Here is a 20681-nt window from a genome sequence, read left to right as displayed (position 1 = left end):
CAGTGGAGCCACAGTCTTAACCCAAGCATATTTTGATTGATATGCAAATTGCTTGAAATTTGAAAAATATTAATCGCTATTATTTTAAGCACTTAATATTAATGATTTTCTTTGTTTACGCGAATGTTTGACATTGGAATAAAAATACTTACCACGAAGTTCGTTAAGTAGCTTTGTTACAATGTCACTGTTTTACAAAGATTTAATTTAATGCGTTGAATACGTTGATGGTTATAATTACAAATGGGATTTATGAAATAAATCACAGTAAGTATATTTGGTTACTTTTATATGCAAAAACATCAATTTTGACCTGGATGTTTCATAGCTCCGTTTCGTAGTATAATTATTCCTAAAATAAATTTCGCTGTCAAGAGCAGTACACTGGCACATCAATTACGTTCTCAAAACCGGATAATGTTATGTATTATATATCGCTTTTTACCCCACTTAAAAAGGAGGAGTCTCAATTCGATTGTATTTTTTTATGTTTGTTACCTCAGAACTTTTGCCTGGGTGAACCGATTTTGATGATCCTTTTTTAACATTAGTCAAACATGAGTCGTTAAGCTAGATAAATACATGAATAAATGTACGAAAACAATGTTTAATGTTTGTTAGGCACCGACTCCAAAATTGGTAACATAAATTATTTTTTGGTTTTTAGTGATTTTTGAAGACGGTATAATTTTTCCTATAAAAGTTTTATGAAGAGAATTTAATTTTGTAAGAAATATACGAAAAACTATTCATTAAATTCATCATTAAATCAAAATACCATGACCCCCATTTATCTCTTAATCCTTGCCCGTTATAGTATACGTTCGTATCTATAGATATAACAGACGTCAATCAAATCGATTTCTCATAATTTTATAATATACTACAATTTTAGCACCGGTTCTTACGTATACAGGTACGTACTATTTTAATATAAGGCCGGGTGTCCACTGGTGGGTTGGGGCCATGGTACCAGCAAGATGTGCTTTCATACAGTTTTTTTTCCAATATTTGTGTCGAAAAACGTTTTTGTATACATGAATGGTAGGCCATGTGTGATCGCGGTTAATCGGCTTACGCTTGTCTGTAACAGACCTTGTGCGATTTGCACGCCGTAGGTTAATTACCTGTTATTCTACTATATTTTACGAATATAAAAGTTTGTGAAGAAGTTTGTACGTTTCTTAGAAATGAAAGCCTAAACCGCTTAATATATTAAAATATGTTTTCGCACGAAGATACAACAACATCTGGATCATCATAGAAGCAATATTTAATCTTAAAAAAGTGGACAATACGATATTTATTTCGCTAAAACACTGATGCAGCCGAAGACAGGAGAGAAATTTAGTCAGCAATATACATTTATATATACGATTTTTGTGTAAAACTGTTTTATTAAACTTTTGTAGTGATACTTGGCACTTGGTTTTATAATCTACATTATGTTTGTGTGTGTGCTTTTAGTGGTAGTAATACTTTTGTTGTTGAGCAGTGTGCGGCGGAGGCGGGATATGTTGAAACTTTACGAGCAGATCGGTTCGGGAATCAAAACCTTGCCTATCATTGGCCACAGTTATTTGTTTCTTGGAGGAGATGAAAGTACGTGACCAAATTTTATAGTTCGCAAATAATATCTCATGTCATCTGAATGCATTACTTCAAAGTACAAAAATATATTTTGCTAGAATAATGGTGGAAAAGGTAAGGGCTAGAGTTCGGGAGTGAGAATTTGACTTTCTAGTGAGCGCACTGCTGCGGTGTGAGTTAGTTAGCATCCGCGCCAGTTTCCTATCAAACACGCCCCAAAATAATACAAAATATGATAACACATGCAAAATTTAACGTTGTATAAAGTTCTTTACTGTTTTCGAATCAACATTTTTATTTAATATATAAGTATCTATAATAGCCAGCAACCATCTGGAACTCAATGGCGCAATGGGGAAGGCTATAATAACAACTTTCGCGTATCAAAAATTTACCAAAATTGTTGTTAAAATGAGCAATCTTTTCCCACCGAAAATGAAAAGATTAATTTGTATATAATATATTGCGTATAATACTTTTTTATTGCTTTATTGATTTTTTAACAAATCGTCTCATGGTGATACCAAACACTCTAGTTGCCTATCTGTTTTATTGCTTCCAGTTCTCTTTCACCAGGGGCGTAGCTACCGTAGGGCTAGGCTACAAATAAAACTCTTACTAAATTTACAATTTCTCCACCGTCAATAAAATGTAATAAGTGGGCGTCACCGGCCTGAATATAGATCGTCTGAAGCCCAAATGTCTAGCCACGAGGTTAGGCGACACATGTATAAGATTCCTGGGGCCAACAGTAAAGACCAGGTCAACTTCCTCGCTACGAGGCTGAGAGAATGTTATCAGGAATTTCCCGACCCATGAAGTCCTAAATTGGGTTGTCCGGGCCAGATTGGACGGCCACCCCCGAAACAGTCGCAACGTCCCTCTCTAAGGCCAGTGGGTGTGGTGATGCCGTCGTGAAGGTCACTGCATTCATCTTGACCGCTTGGGTCACGCCTTAAAATTACGAGAGAAGCTTACCGTTCACCTGATGCAAAGCGATACGATCGCCTATAAACAGAAGAAATACTATCCAACACCTTCTGAGACATGAGATGTTAATTCTTATTATGTCCAGTAGTTACACTGGTTACAATATCCTTGAAACCGGAAACAACAGTGAGTACACACTGCTGCTTGGCGGCAGAAATAGACATTACGGTGGTACCTACCCAGGCGGACTTTCACATTTGAGAGACCTACCAATAGTAAACATGAGAAACAAGGAACAAGTTACCCATTAATGTGTCCCAAAGGGCCAAGGTTTCATTCCTCAAGCGGCAAATCAGACTTGAGTCGATTGAGGAATGGAACGGGCGATATATCGAGGGTGAGACCGCCTCGACAACAAAGACCTTCTTCCCGAATTCGGTGGAGGCATACCAGCTCGTCAGAAAGATACCTGTGGACCCACTCACGACACAGGTGTTTACAGGGCATGGCGGGTTCTCCGAGTACTTACATCGATTCGAGTGCAAGGAGAGCCCGGCATGCATCTGTGACCCGGAAAAGAGCGAGAGCATAATCCACCTACTGACTGACTCAGTGCCCGGTGCACCTGCGCAGCCGGACAGAATTGGAAAACAAATTAGAAATAGAAATAAATACTAGGAATCTAAGTAAAATACTAAAAAACGAAAATATGAGAAACAAGTTTATTGAGTATAGTAAAGATATAGCAAGACAAGTAATAAATAGACATAAGTAACAAATAAGTAAATAAAATAAATTAAAACTAACAGATAAATAGGATAAAACATATAATAGACAGATAATAAGTAAAATAAAAAAAATGGCAGATATAAGAAAAGATAAAGACTCACATAGAAAAACAAAAGTATTACACCCACAGGGAATAGCACAGAAATTAAAAATAGTAAAAACTAGAATAGAAAGCAAAAATCTCTGAAATACATCAGAGGAATGAGAATGGGCATTAAGCCCAAAATAATAAAAAAAAAAGGGCCAAGGTTGGCAGAGTTTTGACTAACTGGGATGGGGCACATGTCATAGTATTCGAAATGCGATCATTACAATGATTACGATTTCTGGTATCTGTACACGTCTAGGATCATTATAATTATGCAGTAGACCGCAGCGAATTATGCTATCGCTGTGGACAAACAGGTCAAAGCCCGATTGCAAGAGATGGCCTAATAATGAACTTGAATTTTCTCCACTTCCGCCCTATGCACTGGGGGTGTTTGAAGAATTTCATCACGGCATCCCCACCAAGAAGCGACTTATATGGACCATTGAGGGTCTGGAGTTGGCAGTTTTAAAAAAATATTATAATATCAGGTGCCATTTTTAATACACAGCCCCCTTAGTTGTCTCAAAAACGCAACATAAGTCGATGTCGTTTAATTTTTCCGTTTGTGGTTGATCGAGAGACTATTACGTCAGTCCGGTTATAGTGTCTCAAACAATACCAAGAATAAACAACACGGAGTCGAATGGTGTTTTATGCCATATTTTGCACACTGGTTTGTTTTTTTCGACGCGGCGATCTCTGAAACTACAATTACGATTAAGAAAATGATTTAATTAATAGAAGAATGAGTTTATCCCTGAGTTCTATTTATCCCGGAATCAAACATTATCCCATGCGAAGACAGCATATTCTAGTATTCTTTCTAATATTAAAGAAGCAATTTAGGGGTCGTAGCCAAAACGCCTGTCTACTCATGGGGGGACATTTGTCGCGGTTCTAGGCAAGCAGGGTATACCCCATGGTTGCAGTCGCTACGCCGAAGGATTTCAGTATCCCATTCGTAAGTTTCCTTCTGTGTTGACTGCGGAGAAAACAAAAACATATACGGGAATGATGTATCCCATTAATAAATCAATCACAGAATACTACATTGCCATACTTTTTTGTATTTTGTTAGCGTTAAAAATTGTGGAAATAAGTCTTGGCTACTGGCCACTTACTTATTACTTGGTCCCTGGATAAATGTCGTGAGGGATGTTAATTAAGGACGTTTATCGCAAGATAGACAACGATACGCTGCTATTGATTTTATAACTCTCTCTCTCTTCCAAGGTATGGATCCTACATGGTGGTGGGACCCCACCAGCTGCTGGGGGCAAAGCTGACCAGCTTTCCTCTTTTTTTTCTCCACTTCGCTCTATCCATGATGTCGTCTTTGAAAACCTGTCATTCTCCCATATCCCCCAGCACTACATCCTTCCACCTCGTCTTCGATCTGCCTCTGGTACTACGACCAGGAATGGTTAATTGCAGTACTAGGTTTCCTAAGTAGTTAGGCGGCTTCCTTTTCATGTGGCCGTACTATCGCAGCTTGCTTTCCTGCTTTTTATCGGCGATGTTACTGAGACCCAGTCTCACACACTCGATGATTTTATAACTATTCTTTAAGTAAAAGCAAAAACTCCACCGCCCCAGTTTTTAATCCTGAATGAAATCCATTTTTTTATTGATATAAAAAATCGTCACCATCGCGCGTTTACTACATACTTAATTACCTATTATTTTGATGTATTCGTTATTATTAGCAGTTAAGATGATTATTATATTGCTGAGATTGTTATTAATTGGGTCATTCACTAATGACTAGTTCGAGCATGACAGTTACGGTCGTAATTCGCCGTAAAACACCAAAACGTAGAACGATGCCTGTACCTTTTTTAGGTTAAAGCAAAATAACAATTCACAGTAACTATTCACCAGCTATGTCTTAAGATATGGTAAATACCATGAAGCCACCAGCAATTCATCTTAAGGCGATACCTCAAGGTCCATTTTCATACGCGTGCCAGTACTACCGTATTCAAATGGAATAAGCAGCTTTCCACATTTAAAAACACTCAAAGAGCCGCGCCGCGCCGCGCCGTGACGTTGCTTTCTTACTTACGTTAATTAATAAAACCTTCATAGTTCGTACGACCTTTAAAGTTATTTCGTCAATGAACGTCAGGTCTTATCTGCACATAGTGGCTACTACATACATATATTTGAGAATGAAAGAGACAATTAATAAGACTTTGATGTTACAGATAGAATGAGAGCATTTCAAATACTGGGACGCGATGCCTTCAACAGAGATGGTATGACCAGCGTCTGGCATGCTAACCGTTTTTTCACTGGTAAGTAAGTATATTTGTCATTTTTATATGAGTGATGAAAACAGCAAGTTCTGATGATAAACCAATACTGCAGGCACATTGCTGGCCTCGGGCCTGCTCTATAACTTGAGCGTCCTGGATTAAGCCATATTTAATAATGTATTGAAATAAATATTGGGTAACCAAAACTGTAAAGTTAATTGTTCAAAATATTATAATGATTTTTTTAAACGTCATCAGGTCTGATAATGGTGAAGCTTTATTAAATATAATAAATTGTAACAGGCCGATATCTGACATTAAACTAATATGGAGAGGCTTTATGACAGCATCAGAAGCTAAAACAATAGTTTCTAAAATTGTTGTCTATCTATATGTTTATACACGCATCATGCAAAAACTACCGCATGGAATTGAATGTAGTTTTCATCTTTATATTGCTAGAGTCTCAACTTAAAACATAGGTTTCATTGTATCCCGGCAAAATATAAAGCGGATCTTTTATCTCAGAAAAACTTATTCTCGTTGGCGGAGTTGCAAGCAAAACTAGTACAATAAAAAAAAGAAAGAGATTCGGACTGATGAAAAAAATATTTTTCAGTTGTAGCAGATCCAATAATTGCAGACGTGATTTTAAAAAGTTGTCTTGAAAAAGACGATATCATGAAACTGGCACAACTGCTCACTGACAACGGAAGCATTTTTGCGGCAGGTAAGATTTAGAAAATTGTAGCAATTATATGCTTAGGCTTAAAGCAGCGATAGCCTAGTTGGGCGCGGAACGGACTGCCGAGACGAATGTCCGTTTGCTTACTTAGGCAATTATTTAAAAAATATACAGTAGATAGCGCGAGAAGTTCCATAACGCCAGGCGGAACTTAACAACGGACATTAGTACTCTCTTGACAAAATATGACATTTTCGATTAACAACACATTTGATATAGAAAATATAATTTGACTACTCTGTCCATTCCGTACACTAAAATGGTTCCTTAACATCAAACATACATCGTTTTCTTAATTAAATTATTTAAATTTATTCATTGGATAGATTTAAATTATTTAGTTACAATTATGACCAACATTCCATTGAAAGGACTATCAAAAACCCAAAATTCAGTGGATTGTGAAACAAAGATCAGCTAACCTAAACCATTGACGAGCTTTCATTCAGATACTGCCCAGACTCTTCATAAATTATCACCATTGCTAGATGTTTCCAAAAACGATCAGCGTCTCGAAATTGACAATGTGTAATCTATAAATTAAATTCTGACATCATCGTACATAATTATTGCTACTTGATTAAAAATAATAAAAATAATTTTATGAACAAAAATAGAAAACTTGAAACTTATTTTGAAACAGAAATACAAGTGAAAGGAAAACAAACTCAAGGCGTGAAGGTTATAGGAACTTGAAGCGATATTAAAGAAAAAATATATTGGCTGAAATATTGGTATGCAGAACTATTTACAAGTTTACTCGTTTTATGATAAAGATTAAATAATCCACTGCACTCCCTACTCTTTCTATTTCTCGTTTTTATATCCATCCCATGATTGTCTGGAAGACATTGCCTAGAGCGATAATACCATCTGTACATGGGCCTTTTGTCTCTCGTTTCTTCTTTGTGTAATTTTTTTTTTCTTCGGTACAATAAAGAGTAATATAATTAAATTAATTAATGAAATGTATTCCTTCAGCTGTCATAGGTATGCTCGCGAAGCATGTGCAGACATTCTTAAACAGAGGTGGCCTCTGGGGGAGGCGAACCGGGCAGCCGCCCAGGGTGTGGTATCTTGGAGGACCTTTTTTATGATCTAACGGAACTATTAAAATCGGGGAACTTTATTTTTTTTCCGTTCAGGGCCTCACATCTCTTTTTTTGCTTTCGCCCGGAGCCTTGCGTCGCATAAGGCCGCCACTGTTTCTGAATATTCATCTGTCGCTATGAGTGATCGTATACAATATTTTGAAAATGTCCGGCATTAGATGACACTTATGATATATATATTTTTTTTTATTAACCTTAGTTGGATATAAGTTTTTACAAATACGAAACATATATTTGATTATTTATTTAAAACTTTATTAGTTATTTATTAGGTTTATTAGATATAGGCTGATGATGATGATTCATGGAGTACTATTGATTTATTTTATGGAAATCTTAGGTGTCCGCCACAAGGAGATTTCCCCCACATAACATAATTAAAATAAATAAATAAAGTAATAAAACAATAAGACTCTGTAATAATAGCAGCACATTTCTATATTAAGATGAAAAATAAAACACAAACGACAATACGTACAATACAAAAGAACACATTATTGGTACAAAGTGCGAAACAATTTTGCAGTATCTATAGTTGTAAACAATAACTTTGTATAGTCTCTAACGTTTAATTAATAATTTCTATATTTGTTCCGATTTCGGCTTTCAGTTTCCATTTGGCGTCCACGTCGAAAGATCCTGGCTTCTCACTTTAATACCAAGATTTTGAATGACTTCGTCTCTGTATTTTCAAAACAGAGTGAGATCTTGATTACAAAATTGAAAGAAACCCTTGATCGTGGATCATTCTCCGTTTGGAATTACTTTACGACTTACACCATGGATGCTGTGTGTGGTAAGATACATTGAGTTTTGTAATGAACATGTGTTAACGTGTTTGTCTACTGCGTGAATTGTTCGGCGCCAGCGGGGCCGTACTTTCTTACGAAACAACTGAGGCAAAATTCCAGTTTGTTGTGTTAATAATTGATTATTAAATCGTGATATAATATTTATAATAATGCTCATTAATAATTATTTTAATGTATACTGACTGGACTGACTTGGTGGCGTAGTTGTAATTATACACCGTACGACTACTACGGTGAGATACTGGATTCGAATCCCGAGTCGGGCCAAAATTATTGTGACTGGGTTTTTCCATCTTAAAATATTACTCAGTCACAGCTCGGAGTCAGGAAGTTGGCGGAGTGATTCCCCCGTGCCTCGGCAAGCACGTAAAGCTGTTGGTCCTGCGCCTGATCTCTCTCCGGTCATGTCGGATTGCCGTCTCACCGGACTATGAGAGTGAAGGAACAGAGAGTGCACCTGTGTATTGCGCAAACACTTGTGCACTATAATACCTCTACGTACCTGGCTGATATCCGATAAGATTGGCCGCCATGACCAATAATTCGGCTAGGAGGATTCAATGTATACAATTATTTAACTGTTTGCTCCTGCGCAGATGGCACTACCATATACCGTGTTCTATGCGAATAGAAAACCATGGTATGGATACTTAGTTAGCTGGTGGTACGATATATTTTATATCCGCCCGAATAGAGACTTTCCCGCCCTCACACCCACCACTACAACTCCTGTAAGCCAGGATCAGCAGTGACACGTATTTTATGACACCGAGCAGTGAAGCTCGGCGAGTCTCAGGGAAAACTAATATGTCATCATCCCGCAACGAAATTAATCAAATAGAAAGATAGGGAGGAGTTGGAAATATTAATTGTCCATCCGCCCGAATAGTGACAAACTCACACAAGGTGTTAAAACCCGACATAGTGACCCATTAAGTGTCGCGTTTCGGGATCAACCTGTGTATATTCGGTTCCAACAGGCCGGCTTAATTGTGTCGACTGTCGAGGGGTGATCATCTGTCGTCAGTCGACATTCTATTAAACCCCAATCCATGTACCATCAGGTGCGGTGGGGTTAATATACCGTACTTGTATTAAAAATAGTTACTGTTGGCATTTCAATGATTATGTTTTTTCTAAGTCGAGTATTTTTTCAGAGACCTCGTTAGGAGTGCAAGTAAAGTCTCAGCACAACCCAGACCAGCCATTTCTGAAAGCATTCGAAGAATGTTGTGACCTGGGTTCGGCCAGAATGGTCCAACCCTGGCTCCACAGCATGACAGTGTATAGACATTTACCACAGTACAAAAGATACATGAAAAACAAATACTTTATATGTGATTTTATTAAAAAGGTTAGTAGTATTAATTTTATGATGTACTAGTTTTACCTCGCGGCTTCGTCCGCGTAAAGGAGTTTTCCGGGATAAAAATCCCACTATATATTTTCCCGGGATAGTAGCCTATAACCTTCTCAGAGTCTTAAACTATCTCCATACCAAATTTCGTTTTGTTATACCACGTCTTAAATCACGTCCCGTTCCCTTTGGAACGGGATAAAAAGTATCTTATGTCCGTCTCCTGGTTCGAAGCTACCTCCCTACCAATTTTCAGTTTCGGTTCAGCTGTTCTTGAGTTATAAATAGTGTAACTAACACAAGATTCTTTTATATATATAGATTATTGATCAATTAAACTGATTGAGTAGTGTCTTATGCTTTAGAATATAATTTGACATATATTTATTTCCAGATTGTACAGTCAAAACGAAAGGATAACGAATTACATCAAATTAGCGATATGAATGGTGACCAATGTAAGTAAAATTTTCACTACAATATTGGTTTGTATGTCTTGTAGTTCTTAGCTATAATTTTTGAATATGTGTTCAGGCGTTTGAAGATCATCAACTCATTTCCTACTATCACAGGTTCGAAGTATTTGAAATTCGGTTTTCTATTACTTTTGTGGTAGTTTACAATATAGCAACCTTAAGTTGATACAGTAGCATTAAGTAAATGGATATACTCCTATATATCCCAATTCCTCAGCTACTTACAGCAGATATAGCGTATTTGGACATATAACAATGGTCTCGATGAGTAGGTGTTGGATAAATGTGCTCTCTAATCCGGCGGTATATAGCCGATATGCCCTGCCCGTGGTAAGAGGCGACTATGAAGATTAAAGAGAGTTGTGGAGCAAGGACTGCTCGCTCACCTACTCCAATTGACGGACCCCGAAGTGGGTGACAATGCCGGTGGTCGGTCTTCCGCTGTCGTAAACACTGATAGCGCCATTTTGAGTTCAGGGATATCTTAATCCCCCCATAAAAAGAGGGTACGCAATGCGGGTCGAGATTTGAAGCCCCTTAGTGGAGAAAATAGTAATATAAAAAACTTGAAATTAATTTAAAAACCTGAATAACCCCCTGCACGGAAATCTTCTAAAAAGCAAAGAATTGAATTTGTTCGTTTATCCTTTAAATAGTACTTAATATTATGATTTAATGTCGCGTCGTAGGGTCGATATACAAGTATTCTCATCCTCCCTTTGACGTTGTTGGAGGCTTATTGTGTTTACAATAGTTTTTAACAATTTCAGATACAGGATCTGACGGCGTCAAATCACTGCTAGAATTGCTAATAAAAAACAGTAATTTTACTGACAAAGAGCTACAGGAGGAATCGGTGATTATGGTGCTAGCGGGTACCGATACGACGGCAGTAGCCGCCTCCTTCACAGCTTTGATGCTGTCCCAACACCTTGATGTCCAGGACAAGGTTTATGAAGAGTAAGTTTTTTTTTAATTTATTTTTATTGCTTTGAACGACGAGACGAGCTTGCCGTTCGCCTAACGGTAAGCGATACGACCGCGCATAAACAGTAGCAACACCATCCAACACCTTGAATTACAAAGTATTGTTTGGTATTCCACTGCGCTCGCCATCCTGAGACATGAGGTGTTAAGTCTTATTATGTCCACTAGTTACACTGGCTACAATGTCCTTCAAACTGGAACACAACAGTTACTAGACACTGCTGCTTGGTAGCAGAAATAGACATTGCAAAGGTACCTACCCAGGCGGACTTTCAGATATGAGAGACTTACCACCAATAACCAATCGCAGTATTCGCCTAATAAACGTTGATTTGCATAATGATTTCTTATGTTTACGCGAATGTTAGATATTAAAATAAAACTGTTTTATGGATTTTATCTCGGTTTTTTTATATTATAATTTTCTCCCCAATTATTAAAGAGAAAAATATAATATAAAATAACAGTTTTATTATATACGTCGATTTTTTAAGCTCTATGTATGACCACATGACTAAATATAAGGTAATTGATAAACTAATTATATGCATCAAATATAACAACAATAATTTAAAAAAAAACGGCGATAACCTAGTTAATTGTGGAATGTTCTGCCAAAACGAATGCTCGTAGATTGAAAGGGCACGAACCTCTGACTTTTACCAAATTTAAGAGATTATTTTTTTGGGAATTGCCGTTTATTTTAAGTGTGACAAACATTGCAAGGTAAACCGCGTACCTGACAAGTTCTCTATAAAAAAATTGAGAGTATGTGAAGCCTGCCCTTCCGCACTAGGCCAACGTAGTAACTAACCTAACCTAACCTAACCCCTCACAGTAGTAGACCGTATAATAAAGGCCTGATATTATTATTATGCTTTATAACATTTATAAAAATAACATTAAAACAATTATTTACACAAATATCTACTTTAGTTGTAAATACCCATAAAAAAATGCATACTGTTTATCGTGTTTAACCTTATATTTTTATGTTTTAGTAAAATAAATTAATTGTTATATTTTATAGTAAATAATAGTATTTTGGAGACTTTGTAACGGGAGAGGCTTTTTATGAAGGCTTGGTTTTCCACACCGTACGCAACGGATTCATACTGTTAAGTAATACGAAATTTTAATTTTAAAAATGTATAATGATTTCTTATGTTTACGCGAATGTCAGACATTAAAGTTCACGTCCAGCGGGGACCAGTCCCCCCCGTGCCCATGAAAGCTGCAAAGTCTTCGAAACGTCGGGAGAAAACTAAAATATTCAAATCGGGATAAATTCCGAAAAATAGTATAATTTTAATTTACAAACGTATTTTTTTTTAATTTCTTAATAACAGATTACGCGAAGTATTTGGGGATTCGAACAGAGCAGTCGAACCAGATGACCTGTCGCAACTCAAATATTTAGACGCAGTTGTGCGCGAGTCATTGCGACTCTATCCGCCAGTTCCTGTCATAACAAGAAAAGTTGAAAGAGATGTGGCGCTACGTAAGTGCAATTAATTGTAATCAATATATAAATAATTTATCTATATTGAATATTACCAGCTTTAAAAAATACCTTGAACCTGGGGACTATTTATTATACGGATAAAACAATATGACCTCACTGCAATTTATGATAAGTGGAGTGGTGTCCAATAGAATGTCAACTGACGAAAGATGATTACCCCTTGGCAGTGGACACAATTATGCCGGCCTGTTGGAACCGAATATACACAGGCTAATCCCGGAACGCGAGACACTTACGTGGGCCACTATTGGATTTTAACACATTGTGTACGGTGATCGCTATCCAGGCGGATATAAATATATCCTACGGCCTACCACCAGCAACTATTTGAATTTTGTTGCAGTTTAAAGACTAATTACTATACTATTATACTTATTTCACAAGTTGGTGACGTAAAGTGCATGGTACTGTCTATTATGGCTTATATACAGGGTCATTTTGACATCGTTTTAGTAAATGTAACCACATACTTATATACTTGGAAATAACACTTTACCATAAGTTACTTGGGCCGTAGATGTAAAAAAAAAGTGTAAGTTTCGAACAAAATAAATATTAATTAAAAAAAAAAAAAATTTTACGCGCCCTAAAGCCACTACTGCGTTAAGAGAATTCTTTGCAGTAGCAACATTATACTTTCAGTCAGAAATACACAAGCATATATGCTACATTCATATTAAACAACAAAATGATCAAAAATTCTGAAAACTAAAACCAGGATTTTTCGCGAAAACATTAGTTTGAATGGATGATTTTTGGCTGTCATCGAAAGTGAAGACGAGTATGTGGTTTCATTTAGTAACGCAATGTCACAATGACCCTGTACAGTTCTTCACAGTGGCGAGTTCACAAGTCAAGGACGGCAATCTGGTCACATATTTCAGTCCAATAAAGACAGACGGATGAAAAAGAATTATATGTATTATTTACTGACATTATGCTCGGTTGCAGCTGGTGGTGTTACTTTGATTCCTGGCTGTGGAGTGGTGGTGAATATCTGGGCGATACACAGGAACCCACATTACTGGGGGGATGATGCTGAAGAGTTTCGACCAGAACGATTTCTAGATTCTGCATTGAAGCATCCAGCTGCATTTATGCCATTCAGTTATGGACCTAGGGGTTGTTTAGGTTAGATTTAGTTTTGTTTAAATCTACATTTAAATATTGAAGTTGTATCACTACTCTATTCCTGATGACTGCATCGTCGCATATAGTACAGTCAGCTATAAAAGTATTTTTTTTTCTTTATTTGAAATAAGGTAAATACTTCTAAGTTTATTTTACTATAGGAAAAACTATTATTCATAAGTACAAAAAAGCACAGAGGCGATTGGAAATTTTGAATTTGTTCAGCTACTTTTGTGGCTGACTGTACAGTCATTTAGTGCTAAAAATTGGAAACAGGGGATATCCGGAATTTTTTCCGGGAGTTTTAAAATGGGTAATTTTGTAGATTTCGATGTGATAGTTTCGAATTGTAAGTTTGCCGCTCGCGCCGCCATATTGGATAGATGGCGCCTTTAGCATTTTGGACAATATACATACACGCTCATGCAACAAAACTATTGACTTTCTGAAGAGAGGTTTTTAAATTCTAGCATATTTTCTTTAGTTTAATTTCATATATATACGTTTTTATCGTCGAAAGTCTGTAACATTTTAAGTTGGAAAGGAGATATTGTCTAAATCGGCCGTCTTTGCATTCATCTTTCCAATATAGCGGCACGGGCCGCAAAAACACGAGGTGGCGAAGAATGAAATTCGAAAAGAGCAAATATATATAATTACTCCTGGGAAATTTACCCGGTAAAAGTACTAAATGACAAATAGTATTTTTAAAATAATTATGCGAATTGTGAATATATGATAATAAAAATATTTTTTATTTAAATACAGGTTATCGTTATGCAATGATGGCCCTAAAGTCAGCCCTAGCGTCTCTCCTACGTCAATATCGCCTGATGCCTGACAATGAATCCTACGCAACTGTCAAGCGCGAACCTCTACGACTCAAATTTGACATAATGATGAAAGACGTGAACAATTTTAGACTGAGAATAGAATCTAGGAATTAATTTTATTGTTGTGGTTATTGTTACATTTATTGATAAAAATGTTTGACGTCAGTAAAGCTGTTTCCTTTATCCAAGTACTTATATGTATATTGTCTACCTCTATTTTATTTTAAGTATTGAAAATGTAAGCGTCTTTGTAAGCTCAAACCTTGGAATGGATATGATATGACTTGTCACTTTTAATAGATAAGAATTGAAAATTTGGTAATATAATACTGGAAAAGAGTATATCAAAATAAAGCAATTTTTAAAGTTATATTTTTTTAAGGTAAAAAAGCAGCTTTGTTCTAATTTGTTATGACTCTGAAGTCAATTTCAATCAATGAATTTAAATTCATACCATTGGTATTTGTAGAAGATATCCCAAGGAAAAAGTATGTATTAATAAAAAGTCTCATAGATGGGGAGAGATATATTGTAAAATACTTGTTTTACAGCTCTATATTTGAATTTCAAACCGAACATTGTGTTATGATATATAGGATAATGAGAAAACTTTAATTGCATCCCTTGTATTTATTTATATTCGGTATGGCGGCATTAGGCCAGCGTGGTGGACTAAGGCCTAATCCCTCTCAGTAGTAGAGGAGGCCCGTGCTCAGCAGTGGGCAAGTATATAATACAGGGCTGTTATATACTTGCCCACTATTATTATTATTATGGGATTTTTCACGAATGTGTTTCTCCTCGCAATGGAGGGTACGAAAAGCACGGGCCAAGGCCAAGTGCGTTATTTTTATTAAAACACTATGCATCCTCAGAATTTAAAAATTTGCGTGTTAAGCGACAGGTATTAAGTATGACAGCTTTTTGTAACAGCAAGTATGTTGAGGGGTTGATGTGCAGACTTTCAAGGCTAGTGTGGAGTGTCTTTGGGATAACACCCGTGCTGGAGAGGACTATAGGCACCGTTCGGACGCGGTTTACTTGCCATTGGGTTTTTATTTCTATTGAGAGCTCTGTGTATTTTGCTATTTTTTCCGTATGTGTTGTAACTAAATTGTGTGTATTGCATATGGCTATGTCGATAAGAAATACTGTTTTATTTTGTTTATCTAGTAGGGTTATATCCGGTCTATTGTTGTATACAGTTTGGTCAGTTATTATTGTTCTATCCCAGTATATTTTAAATGTATCGTTTTCTATAACAGCATCCGGTTTGTACTTATAGTATGGTTTTTTCTCCAAAATTAATTTAGATTGGTATGCTAAGGATTGCTGATAATGGCAGCAACTTGGTCATGGCGGTGTTTGTAATCCGTCTGGGCTATGGATCTGCAAGCGCCGGTGATATGCTGGATGGTCTCGGAAGCACTGTGGCATTGTCTACACGAGTCTTGAAAGTTGGGCCTACGGATAGTAAATTTCTGATAGTTTCTAGTGTCGACGATTTGGTCTTGGATGGCAATCATAAAACCCTCAGTTTCGGGGAACAATTCACCTCGCTGCAGCCATGCGTTCGACGCCTTCATTTCGACATGGGGTTGCTGCAGGTCAAGGCGGTGTCGCCCGTGGAGGGATTTATTTTGCCAGGCGGATATTTTGTCTTTGTTACTAACTATATATTCATTTCGCTGTGTGCTTTTGGAAAGTAAGTTAAGAGGTGTGTAGCGTTTATCTATATCTGCTATTATTTTATGATTTTATACAAAATTATTATTATTATTATTATTATGGCGGCATTAAAGTATAAGTGTAAACCAGGAGTTCGGGATTTGGATTCTCAGGTCAAGCAACACTTTGTGTGACTAATAGAGTCTCTGAAAATAGAGTAGCTTGGTTATAATTATTGTTATTTAGATTCAGTGCTATCAGCGTGCTTCGAACATAGATGATGCCAACATCGTCGGCTTGTAAATGTTTTTATTATTCACAGAGTTAATTGTGGATGGCACAAGATTTACATTTACTTAGACTAAGATAAGTACCGGATAATTGTGAATGGCACAATATTTAAATATACTTAGACTAAAGTAGGTGCTAAAAAACGAATGCTAAAATTTGTGGGTAAAAAAGGTACGCTCGGTACGAGCGCCGACAGTAAACCCCCAATAGGGGACCGGCCTATGCTTGATTTTGTACATTATTCTCTATGTTTGTATTGTTAATAATACGAAAAAGAAGCACTCCTGCGAAAACTGCATAAAAATTGGTCAAAAAATGAGTGAGTAATTCATATTTAAAATATTGTAATGTGCAGAAGTGGGCGCGATGTGGGGATATCGCTTCATTTCTTTCTTTCGCACGCGTCGTAATTCCCGATGACGTCACATGTGGGTATTTCGTCTCTTTTCTGTTTCTTGTTAATAACCCCTTCCAACGAAATTCAAAGACTTATAACTTGTTGATTTTTTACCGGATTTTAATAATTCCTTCTGTGTTATAATTTATATTATGTAAATATTTGATAATAGTAAAGAACAAAAATGAGTCCGGTACCCTATTAGTCAGTATCCAAGCTCGCATCAGCATGCCATCACATATCTGTTGCATAATGATAATTAATTACTCACATTTTTGCAATTAGTTACACTCGGTACTACAGAAAAGCTTCATAGGGGGTAAAGACAGGTATCTACAGGTAGGTTTACTCTGGAATTACTATTTAAAATGTATGTATGTTACTCATAGTGCATTATAATTGCAGTCTTATCTTGTTTAATATTATAAATGCGAATGTTATTAAAAAAGTATGGATGTTTGTTAGAAGAAAACGTAAAAACAGCAGACAGAATTTCAGTGGAATTTGACGCACGAATAGACAGTAATTTATACCCGTTGGAAATAATTCAAATGATAATCAGATTTTTCAAATAGATGGCGCTGGGTTCGTACATAGATACTGTTAATTAGGGACTTTGTAGGAGGAAAAGCTGTTCACAATAGCGAAGCCACAAACAACTCAGTAATTCATATATTTTATTAAAACTACAAAAATAAATACATCATAGTCCCGCAGCGATAAACGCTGTGCACCGGCTTGTAATATTTTGTTAATATTCTGTTTGTCGTTTTGCTAATACTCATAAATAGGCGTGGCGCAATTGCTTTAATAGGACACCTATAAAGTTGTCTTACTGAATTTTATATTTAGGCAGGATAAAAACTCTACGAACAATTGGAAGGGAGAGGATTAAGCAAGAACAATTAAGACCATTTATTACATTGCATTACATAAGTTTACAATACACCGGCTCAGCGCCTAATAAATATAATATATTATATACTTTGGATTTTGATGCAAAGTGCCACTTTGCCTTACCATCTGTAAATTTTAATAATATCAGGCCGGTTATATACTGACCCATTGCTGGACACGGGCTTCCTCTTCTTCTGAGAGGGATTACGCCTTAGTCCACCACGCTGGCCTAGTACGGATTGGTAGACTTCACACACCCCCAAAATTCCTAAGGAGAACTTTTCAGGTATGCCGGTTTCTCTACGATTTTTTCCTTTAAGGTGGTAGCTCAAGGTCCATTTTCATACATTTTGTTTCGGCTTTAATCTGGGTAACTAAACAAGTATTGGCAAGTAAAGAATTTAAATTCACGTCTAGTTAGTGATTAGTTCTCGCAGTTGAAAGAAAAATGTAAAAATAATTAATAATCATGGATATTTCTGCCTTTAAAATTTCGTCATATTAAATTTTAAAGGCCGAAATTCTTCATTCATTTGTAAAAGCAATCAAGACGCTCTTGAAGCAACGGCATTTCACATTGGCATTTAAAAACTTACCTCCTTATTCATAAATTATTTATCTAAGGATGGAGCATTGCTGTGATTGCTTCTCAGTTTATTTTTATATGACAGCTTGTTGGTTGTTCAGCTTTGTTTATCTGACAGCCAACTTGATTAAAGTTGTATCTTAATATTAGCCAATCACAACGGCCCAATATCTACGCACTGCGAAGGCTGCCATGCCGTCAGCACTGAGAAACGGACTTGTTATCACAGCCATGCTCCGTCCTTAGATAGATAACGTTTATGAATAAAGGGGTTATTTTTCTGCTACATAATAAAACCCCCAGAAGGAGAGAGTTGTGCAAATGATTTCTAGAACTTTCTTCTTCAACGATTCGTGAAGAAATTAATAGTCTTGGCATAGGTACTGGTGCACTAACGAACGAAGTATAAATACAATTACAGGTAATTAAGATTTTTCCAGCACCCTAATTACTGGTTCCGATTATAATCAGCTAGACATGCCAGAAAAAAAGGTCGTTTATATAAATATATAAATATATAAACGACCTTTTTTTCTGGCATGTCTAGCTGATTATAATCGGAACCAGTAATTAGGGTGCTGGGAAAATCTTAATTACCTGTAATTGTATTTATACTTCGTTATCTAAATAGATATCTTTAACCATTGTTTGGAAAAAACATAATGATTGTCAGGGTTTGAAGTCGGACGTCATGCTCCATCTAAGATGCCACAATATCAACGCAGAGTCGGTATTTTAGGGAACCGAAAATACAATAAGGATAAAAAATGGAAGAGATATTAAGAACGTCATGAAAAAATAAAACATAATTTGTAAAGTAGCTGTGGTATAATCAAGTGAAAGATTTTTTCTCCTACTTTTTATCTTAATGCGGAATTTTCATACTATTAAATGTAATAATAAAGTTTTTTGTATGTCAGTTGAAATGCAAATATTTTTCAGTCATAAATTGATTAAGTTATTTTTTTATTATATATTCCTCATAATTCCTACAAAATTGAAAACACATGTATTTTCATTACACACTTCCTATTACATTCACAAGGAAATTCATTTTTTTAAATAAAAAATTTACTTACAATCACAAAACTGGAAAGTAAGTCAAGTAGGTATATGAAATTAAAATACTGTAGACTGGCAACCATATCATATTATGTTTACGTATTGCGCGACTGTAGGTAATTATTTAAAGGACAGGGTCACATTTAAATACTGAATAGATTTTAATATAACGGTGCCTGAGCAAACGACTTTGAGCAATTCGTTCTATATTTATAGTGGAGCGCCTGGAGGTTTTCACCTCGGATTAGAGTTATAGTGAATGAATTAATACGATCGATGTGGGATATTGTTTATTAAACTATAAATTGCAATGTTTACCCAAAATTTTTTTGTGCACTCCATTTTTTCATTGTTAAAAAATATTATAAAAATTAATGTTTGACCAAATATTTTCACTTTAAACAGTATTTTTTAATTATATGTTAAATCTTACCTGAGTAGACATATAGGAACATTTTTCAAAGATACCTGTGTATAAAAATAGCAGTAGGGTCTCGAACAGTAGAAAAACGTGGAAGGGAGAGCGGAGCGAAAGCTGCTATGTACAATGGAATTTCTCGGCCAGTTTAATTATAAATGAAAGTTACTCTATTGTGTACATTTAAAAAATAAGGTAATTAATTACGACTAATGAAAAGAAAAAAATATTAGTACAAAATCTGTTTATTTAAATATATTACACTGTTGTCTACATCAAATATTTTCTTCTACTTCATCTATCTGTATAATAGGTGAAGTATTGGAACAACTATTTCCGTTGCACTGTAAACATGCTACACTGCAGTATAAACCACTTTTTCTGCATCCACACGCAGCTCCACATCCTTTTTTGTAATTACAAAATAACATTTGCAATAAATTATCCAGAGCAGGTAATTGATTCATTGTTATTGGGATGTACATGTTATTGGAATACTTCCATCCCCAATTTTCAATAACTACGTCATTCCTAGCCATATCTGAAATTGTAGGTACACTCTTTTAAGGTGCTCAAACGCTGCATCAGTTGTTGTGATGACAAAAGAACACTCGTATTTTTGGATGTTGCTTTTATGAAAGAATTAAACCTTAATGTATTTAAATCATGAGTTTTAGACGGAGCGCAATATAAACTCAAAATACATGCTACACCTGCTTGCAATAT

General features: G+C 36.0%; 1 protein-coding gene across 1 annotated transcript; it reads left to right on the top strand.

Moving 5' to 3' along the window:
* Positions 1-1400: 1400 nt before the first annotated feature.
* LOC115454101 (cytochrome P450 4c21) lies at positions 1401-14793 on the top strand. Its single transcript, XM_037443009.1, has 10 exons — positions 1401-1602; positions 5608-5697; positions 6278-6388; positions 8126-8311; positions 9485-9681; positions 10079-10142; positions 10931-11120; positions 12497-12648; positions 13624-13803; positions 14572-14793. The coding sequence occupies exons 1-10, from the start codon at positions 1446-1448 to the stop codon at positions 14748-14750; spliced, it is 1506 nt and encodes a 501-aa protein (XP_037298906.1). The 5' UTR covers positions 1401-1445; the 3' UTR covers positions 14751-14793.
* The last annotated feature ends 5888 nt before the right edge of the window (positions 14794-20681 follow it).

The sequence above is a fragment of the Manduca sexta genome, chromosome 26 (assembly GCF_014839805.1).
Source record: "Manduca sexta isolate Smith_Timp_Sample1 chromosome 26, JHU_Msex_v1.0, whole genome shotgun sequence".
In the NCBI taxonomy this organism is placed as follows: Eukaryota; Metazoa; Arthropoda; class Insecta; order Lepidoptera; family Sphingidae; genus Manduca; species Manduca sexta.
Note: the sequence above shows the minus strand (reverse complement) of the source record. Positions and strands in the feature narration are given on the sequence as shown.